General features: G+C 36.7%; 1 protein-coding gene across 1 annotated transcript; it reads right to left on the reverse strand.

The window, feature by feature from the left end:
• Positions 1 to 4,070: 4,070 nt before the first annotated feature.
• LOC131659309 (uncharacterized) lies at positions 4,071 to 6,512 on the reverse strand. The gene has a single exon (XM_058928517.1). The coding sequence runs from the start codon at positions 6,510 to 6,512 to the stop codon at positions 4,071 to 4,073; it is 2,442 nt and encodes an 813-aa protein (XP_058784500.1).
• Positions 6,513 to 10,522: the final 4,010 nt, after the last annotated feature.

The following is a 10,522-nucleotide window of genomic DNA, read 5'->3' on the forward strand; positions in this document are numbered from 1 at the left end:
GATTTATTATATTTAATCCATAAATGTGGATAAGACAGAAATACGAATAAAGCATATCATTCATGGCATGCACATCATTTCCATGGCATTGAGAGGAGATTTCTCTTTTATCTCCAGAGCAAGGGATCATTGGGAAGGATAACCTAACATCTCAATCGTCTTATCAAACAAGATTTCAGCAAAAGAAATCAATGGATCAGCTAGAACAGAATCAAGCCGCCCTTTGTGAGGAAGTGGATCAACTAAAGGCAGTATGGAAGAGGTTAAAGGAGGTATGGCTCAGATGCTAGGATTCATGAAGGCCCTCCTAGATAAACAAGACAAGGCAAAAGAGGTTCAGTCTGGGGATACCCTGGTTCAGGATGAGATCCCCAACGACGAAAACCCGCTGCTAGGATTTGTTTCAGGCTCTGGCCCGGCTAAGGATAGACCTCAGGTCCGATCTGTCAGGAGAGCTATCCAATTCCAAGAGAAAGGAGAGACCTCTCAAGAAGGATTTGTCCCCACTCCACAAACGAAAGGGACAACCCGCACAGTTTGCATTCCTGCTAACAATGTCCCTAAGGATGATGATCACCTGGATCTACAATACGGAGTACAAGAGGTGGACAACACAGACCAAGCACCTCAGACACAACAGTCTATTCCTAACTATGGGGAAGACTCCAAGGACAATGAACAAATCAAGGCGCTAGAAGAGAGACTAAAAGTGGTAGAAGGATACGATGTCTTCGACGTGGATGCCTTCGAAATGAGCTTGGTCTCAGACTTGACTATCCCACACAAATTCAAGATTCCCGACTTCGAGAAATACAAAGGACTCACATTTCCGAAGAATCACTTGTGCATGTATGTGCGACAAATGGCTGCTTATGCTCACGATCAAAAGCTGATGATACACTTCTTCCAAGATAGCTTAAGCGGAGCATCTATTGACTGGTACATGCAATTGGAGAAATCCTATATCCGAAGCTGGAATGATCTTGCTAACACATTCTTGAAGCAATACAAGTACAACCTGGACATGGCACCCAACCGGATGCAATTACAAAATATGTCACAGAAAAAGGATGAATCATTCAAGGAGTATGCCCAAAGGTGGAGGGAAATGGCTTCTCGAGTACAACCTCCCTTGATGGAAAAAGAACTGGTGGACATATTTATGGGCACTTTGCAAGGACCGTACTACGACAAGATGGTCGGAAGCATATCTTCAGGGTTCTCGGACTTGGTTGTCATCGGTGAGAGGATTGAAAATGGGATAAAAATGGGAAGATATAAGGGGCACCCTCAGGTTCCTATCACACAAAGAAGTCATATGACGGAAAAAAGGAATCCAACACTATGGGGGAAATCCTCGTTAATCAGACCCCAGTACTACAACGAAAGGATCAGCAAAAGCAACAGGGTGGCCAACGCACCTGGAAGGCCAAGCCAAAACGATCATTTACCCCATTACACATGTCACTGTCTCAAGCTTTGCAACGTCTGCTCAGTCAGAACTTGGTAACTCTGCTACCTCCATACTCAGCTCCATCTAACCCCGCTCCTGGGTACAATAATCATGCTAGGTGCGCTTATCATTCAGATAGTCCTGGTCATGATACAGAGGATTGTGGACCGTTGAAGCACAAGATCTAAGATTTAATTGAAGAAGGGCTCATTGAGTTCGAAGATCCTCGCAAGTCTAATGCCATAGGTGGCTAGAAGGAGGATTTCTTAGATCATTAGTTTCGTTTTCATTCGCAATTTCTTTCCGTTTGTTTAAACATTGGTCTCACGACATATGTTATGTACTTTACAATAATCATTAATGCATTGCTTACGTTTGTCTTGATTTATTCCTAGTGTTCTCACTATATTTAAAACTGTGTTTTTACCTAGTTTTCTTCTTTGCGATATTCAACTCTCGTTAAAAGCTGTACACCTTTAGAGGGAGAATGACGAAAACGATACCACGATTTCATACATTACGCTTTCGAACAGACCGTGTTGACGGTGTACAGGCATTGTTTCAATTCCTAAATAATGGAGATATAAGGATGTTAATCCCTCATCAACCCCTTTGAGCCTAAAGAAGTAGGCGTTTTCCTTCATATAAAATAAAACCCTTAATACATAACCTGGGGTAGGGTAGCTGCTCAGTTAACTTAATTATTCCAAACTGTTCCTTTGAACATAATCACCGATGGTTCCCCGTCATCATTAAGTTCGGCAGTCAATATCCGCAAAGAAAAAGAGAAAGCAATGCAAGGCCCGCCAAGTCAAAACATGTTAAGGAGACTTAGGCAAAATCGGGGCATCCCGCTGACTGTAGTTTTAAAATGAACAGTTCAGGCAAAAGTTAGGGATAACAAAGTCAAAAATGATGGAATAAGGTGCGACACAACAAGGGGGGTTGGATTGTGTCCCTTTTAAAATTTATCTTAGTATTTAAAAAGGTTGCCTTTAATAAGAAGAAAGTGATTAGTAATGTCTTTAGAGGTTTAAATAATTAGTGTTAATGTGTGTGATAAAATATAGTGTATGAATAATATAAGAACAAGACAATAACTAAAGAACACAAGAAAACTTATCCTGGTTCACCAACTTGGCTAGTCCAGTCCCCACACCCTGTGAGATTATCCTTTATCAAATACTTCTTACAATGGCTTTTTCTTCTATGTATTCTTAGCCTCACCAGGCTTACACTTCTGAATGGTATAGCTTACAGATAGCTTACAAAATGATTGGTTTGTATATCTATGATATACTTTGTGATCTTAGTAGGTTTACAATAAGTTCCTAAATAATCTCCATATGGCAGTGAGTATTTAAATATAGAATGTGTATGATAACTCTTAATATATTTTGATCACAATATGGTAGTGAGAGCTAAAGATAATATATAGAGAGTATGATTGCTTTGTGAATAAAGACTTTGGTTTTCTTTGTATGCTTGTGGATATTTTTGGTGCATGAGAATGAAGCATAAGTCTTGTATTTATAGAGCAAAGCAAAGGAGAAAGAAGTGCCAAGAGTTTCTCATGAGAAGTGCTGGCAGCTTTGGACTTGGTCTTGGCTTGACTTGGTACTGCTGACAATCTGCAAGTTCTGACATTTGACCATTTCAACAAAGACTTATTCTTGGCAAAGTAAATCTGGAGGAGTAACTCTGGGACGAGTAACTCTGGGACAAGTAACTCTGGGACGAGTAACTCTGGGACGAGTAACTCTGGGACGAGTAACTCTGGAACACGTAACTCTAGGACTAGTAACTCTGGGACGAGTAACTCTGGAACACGTAACTCTGGGACTAGTAACTCTGGGACCATGATTCTGGAGAGTAACTCTGGGGCCATAATTCTGGAGAGTAACTCTGGGACTGTCATTCTGAAGAGTAATTCTGGGACCATAATTCTGGAGAGTAACTCTGGGACTGTCATTCTGAAGAGTAACTCTGGGACCATAATTTTGAAGAGTAACTTGTTTAACTTCTGAGAATCCATATGTTCTTAAAGCTTTGTTCTTTGTCAGCTCAATCTTGAATCATCATTTTAACTCTTTGTTTGATAGAGACCATAAATTATTTAGATGATTAATTGATGAAATCACTTTGGAGTTTCTTTAGATAAAATAGTTTGTAATATTCAAAACATTAACAGAATATGTTTCAACATTCTCCCCCTTTTTGAATGGTGAGAAAATTTTTATTTTAATTTCTTTGAGTAAGGACTTTGAAACTCCCCCTGAAAAGATGCATACTTTGAAAGGGCAAATGCTCCCCCTCAATGTTAGTACATATATAGTAAATAAATTTATTAGCATTTGAAACACATGTTGATTAGATAGCAGTTTTTGATTAATGTTTGAGGAACAATATATTAATTGATTTACATCAATATTTTGATACACAAACACAAAAAGATCCTAGAGGATTACTGCTAAATATAATGCAAAGTCCTAGTGAACTAAAGATAAATAAAGTACAAAGAACTTAAACAAGACAAAGCTTTGGTCAAAGCTTGTTCTCCCCCTTTTGTCAAACATACAAAAAGAAAGGGGGCACCAAAAGATAGAGGACGAGAAGATTAAGAACTAGATTGTTCATCATCAGATGTTGCCTCAAAAGATAATGGCAGAAATGGAAACTGAATCTGAGAGGGATCCAGAGGAGACATTCCTGGAAACCTCGGGCATACTTGTTCAGTGACATAATCAATCCAGAATTTTTGGTAAGCCATTAACTGCTTTTGGAGAGCTGTGTAGGATCGAAGGTTGACGCCCTGATGGGGGTTAACCGTTTCAGATGAGGTTGCAGATCGAGGATAAACGGGAGGACGATTACCAATGCTGGGGAAGTTATTAAAAAATGAGGATGTGATGGAAGTGATGGGAATCTGAGGAAGGGTATTTGAATTATCGGTGGTGTTTCTAGGAGGTGATGAGTCATACCTCGGAGCAAGCAGTGTTTGAACATTGAAGGAGTTATCATCATCTTCCTTTGGAGAAGAAAATATTGGAGAGTTTGTTTGGAAGACATAAGGATCAGGTTGTGGAACAGAAGGCATGGCGTGTGATTCTATAGGATCATCTTGTTCAGATAGCTGAACGGAGTTATTAAAAAAAGCTTCAATCTGAGCAGTGAGATCATTGGAGTCTGTATGATTGATTGAGGAGAGTTGAATTCTTCTAGGAGAAGGTTCTTTGTAAGAATTTGGAGAGTTCAGAGGTGAGGTCGTGGAGAGAGGATTTGTTGTCATAGTAGGGGAAGTGTATGTGGCAACATGGGGAATAATTGAAGTTTGTTGATTTGAAGTGGGTGGAGTTAATAATTCAACCTCAAGCATGGATATGAGTGAGGACAGCTGAGCTGAAGCAGGAGTGTGAGGAGATATTGGTGAGGGTGGTTGATGAGCTGAAGCACTAGGAGGACTTGAGAGAAGGTTTTCAAGAGCGAAAATGTTGATCATGTCAGTGTTAGAAGTCTCTAGGGTTGGAGGACTTGAAACATTTGAGAGAGTTTCAGTTTGGAGAGAAACTGGAGCTTGAGTGATGACAACTGTTTGTGGTGAGGATTCTACTGGGATTGGTGATGTAGATGTAAGGTCAATGCATTGTGTGATTACAGGAGATTGTTTATTTGTTTCCTTTGGGTTTGGAGATACGGATTTAGAGGCATGAGGAGAGATCAGTGAGGGGTCTTGTGGGGATTCTAGGTCAGCAGTGTTTGGAAGAGCCACAGATAATGGAATGGGAGAATTTATGGTCAGGCTATTTGGAGAGTTAGGAGATTCAGTACCTGTTGTTAAAGGTTCAGTTGGAGCATATTGCTTGACAAGACGCCTGCGCTTTGATTTGGCCTCAGGTTTAGGTGATGGTGCTCGCTTGAGTGAAGGAATTTTCATGCGCTTCAGCTTGGAGGCATCCAGTATTTTGTTGATTTCGAAGGAGTCTTCATCATCTAGAGGAACATTAAAGTGCTTGAATATTTTGGTAAGAAGCATACCATAGGGGGCGCTTCTTGCTCTAAGACCAGTGTGTTTAATGTAATTGAGCACCAAATATCCTATATTGAGAGGAGTTTTCTTTGAGAAATGATAGATGACAAGGAGGTCTTTATCAGTGACTCGTTCCATACTGCCTTTTCTTGGAAGGATAGTATGAATACAGAAGTTATGAATGATATGGCTGAGGGGTTCGAGGTTGGCAGACACAAAGCGTTCATTTTGATGTTTGGTGATGGAGAGTCTGTAGGATTCAATGTCTAGGTCATAAGATGAGGGCCAGTCATCATTAAAGAGATGAAGTCCATTGTTTGGGACATGCAAAATGTCGCAAAGGAGCTCTGGGGTTAGGGTTATTTGACGACCCTTCACAGATGAGATTAGCTGTGTATCACTGTCAGAGGTTTCAATAGCAGCAAAAAAATTCCTAACTAATCTAGGGTAGAAGACATCAGAGAGTTGGAGAAAGTTTGTCCAACCTGTGGCTATTGCGAGCTCGTTTATGTCGTAACCCCAGATAGAGTAACTATCCAAGTCGACGGTTTTTCCGGCAACAATAGGGAGTGAACGCCATTTTTCATTGTAGAGAGAGCGAACATCATCATCAGAGATGAATTCTTTTGTTGAGATTTCAGATGGATGGTCATAAGCTTGGAAAGACGAGGAGACGAGAGAGGTTCCTTCGCTTGATTGAGTGGAAACGTGTGAGGAGGATGGTTTGGTGGTTTGAGGAGCAGAGACGATCTGGGTTGAGGGAAGAGGAAGATTAGGGTTTTGAGATTCTTCTGTAGTTTGCTCAGAGGGAGTTGGATCGTGAGAGATGTTTGCATGTCGTGCTGAGCGACGGGTGGGAGTGGTGGGTGTTGGTCGAGAGTCAGTGGTTTTCATGGTTGTTTTTTGTCGAGTGGTGGTGGTGCGGCGCTTGGTGGGTGGTTTTTCCATGGAGAGGGTTTTCTGTGTTTTGGAAGGAAGAGAGAATATAGTATCAGCAAATGGAACAATGATAGTTATAACTTTGAATACCATTTGAAAGGTTTAAGAGAGATTAAGTTGAATCATTAGAGATTGTTGGGAAGAGCAAGGATTTGATGGGAAGTTGGTAGAAGGTGTGCTGATTTGATTGGTATGGGAAGAGGCAGCTTTTTTTTTGTAATGATGAAGAGATATAGAGAAACGAGAAAGACAATGAGAAAACACACGTGAATTTTTGAAAACTCTAATATAGGCAATATTTTGATTAATATAAAAATCTGATATATATATTACTAAGAGCAAAATATATATATATATATATATATATATATATATATATATATATATATATATATATATATATATATATATATATATATATATATGTACTCAAGAAAAACACACGTGATATATATATTTTTTTTATTACCTAATATATAAAAAAATATTTACTTAGGTATTTTGATAATAGATAATTTTGATTTTAGAAAATTAAATCTATCTTCCACTAGAGGTTTGGTGAAAATATCTGCTAATTGATTTTCTGTATCTACAAAAATGAGTTCTATATTTTCTTTCTGAACATGATCTCTAATAAAATGATGTTTTATTTCAATGTGTTTAGATCTTGAGTGTTGAATAGGATTTTTTGACAAGTTTATAGCACTAGTATTATCACAAAAAATTGATACTTTGGAGTATTGAAGTGAGTAGTCTTCTAGTTGATTTTTTATCCATAAAATTTGTGAGCAGCAATTTGCGGCAGACACATATTCTACTTCAGTTGTTGATAGAGCAATTGTATTTTGTTTTCTGCAAGACCATGTAATAAGAGCTTGTCCTAGAAATTGACAGGCTCCACTTGTACTTTTTCTTTCTATTTTGTCTCCAGCATAGTCAGCATCACAGTAAGCTATTAAGTTGATGTGATTTCCTTTTTCATACCATAAACCAATGTCAGTGGTACCAACGAGATATCGAAAGATGCGTTTGACAGCAGTCAAATGTGATTCCTTAGGGTCAGTTTGAAAACGTGCACAAAGACCTACTGAAAAGACAATGTCAGGTCTACTGGCAGTTAAATATAATAATGAACCAATCATACCTCGATATTCTTTTTCTGATACGGATAGTCCTTGTTCATCTTTATCAAGATTAGAAGATGGATGCATAGGTGTTACCATAATTTTTGCTTCATTCATTCCAATTTTTTTTAATAAATCTTTAATGTATTTTTCTTGACATATGAAAATGCCATTTTTGAGTTGTTTTATTTGTAAACCCAGAAAGAAGTTGAGTTCACCCATCATACTCATTTCAAATTCACTTTGCATCAGTTTTGAAAAATCATCACACATTTTTTCATTGGTTGACCCAAATATGATGTCATCAACATAAACTTGAACTATTAGTAAGTCATTTTTGTGTGATTTTTTGAAAAGAGTTGTATCAATTTTTCCTCTGAGAAAATCATTTTTAATGAGAAAAATACTAAGTCTTTCATACCAAGCTCTAGGAGCTTGTTTAAGACCATATAATGCTTTTGTTAGTTTAAAAACGTGATTAGGATGAGAATGTTTTTCAAAACCAGGTGGTTGATGAACATATACTTCCTCGTTTAGGAACCCATTTAAAAATGCACTTTTTACATCCATTTGAAAGAGTTTAATATTTTTATGAGCAGCATATGCTAAAAGAATTCGAATAGCTTCTAACCTTGCCACGGGTGCATATGTTTCATCATAATCTATACCTTCTTGTTGATTATAACCTTGAGCTACGAGTCTAGCTTTGTTTCTGATTACTTTTCCATTTTCATCAAGTTTATTTCTGAACACCCATCTTGTACCAATAATAGTTTTATCTTGAGGGTAAGGAACTAGTTTCCAAACTTGGCTTTTCTCAAACTGAGATAATTCTTCTGTCATGGCTTCCATCCAAGATTCATCTTTTAATGCATCATTGATATTCTTTGGTTCTACCTGAGATATCATTGCCATGTTATTAGAGTTATCTTTAAAGAAATTTCTAGTTCTTACCTGATCAGAGGTGTCTCCTATTATTTGTTCATGAGGATGATCAGTTACACTTTTCCATCCTTTTGGAGGATTTGTTGTAGGTTGTTCAGAGTTGTTTTTAGCTTCTTGGATAATGTTCATAGTGTTGCTTGTATCTGTTGGTTGAGTGTTAGGAATTGCTTCTAAATCGGTTACTTCATCCTCGTGAGAATTTTCTAAAGCTGCAACATTTAGTTCATCAAACATAACATGCATGCTTTCTTCTACACATTGATTTTTCAAATTGTAAATTCGGTAACCTTTTGATGTTGAGGAATAACCAAGAAAGATGCCTTTGTCAGATTTTGAATCAAATTTTCCTAGAGAATCTTTGTTGTTAAGAATATAGCAATAGCATCCAAAGATATGAAAATATGAAATATTTGGAGTTCTATTTTTCCGTAGTTCATAAGGAGTTTTCTTCAAAATTTTCCTTATGGTTACTCTATTTAAAACATAGCAAGAAGTATTGATAGCTTCAGCCCAGAAATATTTTTCAACATTTGATTCATTTATCATAGTTCTAGCCATTTCTTGTAAAGTTCTATTTTTCCTTTCTACAACACCATTTTGTTGAGGTGTTCTTGGACAGGAGAAATTGTGAGATATACCATTTTCATCAAAGAAGGTTTTAAAGGAAATATTTTCAAATTCTCCTCCATGATCACTTCTTACAGCAACAATATTTGAGTTTCTTTCATTTTGAACTTTTTTGCAAAAGATTTTGAATGCTTCAAAAGAGTCATCTTTATTTTTTAAGAAAAGTACCCATGTGTACCTTGAGAAATCATCAACAATGACAAAGCCATATCTTTTTCCACTTAGACTTGAAGTTTTTACAGGACCAAATAAATCAATATGAAGGAGTTCCAAAGGTTTGTGTGTTGACACAATATTTTTTGAATGAAAACTACTTTTGACCTGTTTGCCTTTTATGCAAGCTTCACAAATTGAGTCTTTTTCAAAATTGAGTTTGGGAAGACCTCTAATAAGATCTAATTTTGAAAGTGTTGAAATATTTTTCATATTTGTATGACCACATCTTCTGTGCCATAGCCACTTATCTTTTTCCCTAGATAAAAGGCAAGATTCAGATGAAAGATCATCTAAATAAAATGTGTAAAGATTTTTGTGCCTTTTTCCTAGAAAAAGAATTTTGTCAGAAGATGGGATTTTTACAATGCATGAATTTTGATTAAAACTAACTTCATAGCCATCATCACATAGTTGACTAATGCTAAGAAGATTGTGTTTTAATCCTTCCACATATTGCACATTGTTTATAAAGATATTACCTTTTTTACCTATGGAACCAATACCTTTGAGTTTTGCTTTATCATTGTTTCCAAAGGTTACAGTTCCTCCTTCTTTATTTTTGAAAGAGACAAAACTTTCCCTATCTCCAGTCATATGTCTTGAGCAGCCACTGTCCAAGTACCAAGGCTTTTTCTTGAGGGTCAGAAGACATTCCTGCATTATGTGTTAGTAATCTTTTAGGTACCCATATTTCTCTGGGTCCTTTGTTGTTAGAAATATGATAATTTGATATATTGGTTTTCTTTTTGAAATAACAATGTTTTTCAAGATGACTGGTTTTCTTGCAATAACAACATTTTGGTTTGATAATGTTTTTCTCCTGTAAAATAGTTTTTTCTTTTGTTTGAGTCTTGGTTCTATTTTTATTTGGAAGAAAAAAATTCTCATAAATCATTTGATTTTCAGATTGTTTAAATCCTAATCCAGCTTTATCAAAGACCCCTGATTGAGATCCCATTATTTTTTGAAATGTTTCAGTAGATTTTACAAAGGAGGTTATATCTTTGGTGAGAGTTTCTACTTGATTTTCAAGACTTTCAATTTTATCTTGATTGTTAAGAGGTTTGATTTTTTCATTAATAACTTTCTGATGTAATGACAAATAAGAATATGCCTTTTGTAACTCCTTAATGGTTTCTAAATGTTTTAAGTTGGATTTTATTAGATCTTCTTTTTCAGTTTTAAGAGTAT

The sequence above is a fragment of the Vicia villosa genome, linkage group LG3 (assembly GCF_029867415.1).
Source record: "Vicia villosa cultivar HV-30 ecotype Madison, WI linkage group LG3, Vvil1.0, whole genome shotgun sequence".
Taxonomy (NCBI): Eukaryota; Viridiplantae; Streptophyta; class Magnoliopsida; order Fabales; family Fabaceae; genus Vicia; species Vicia villosa.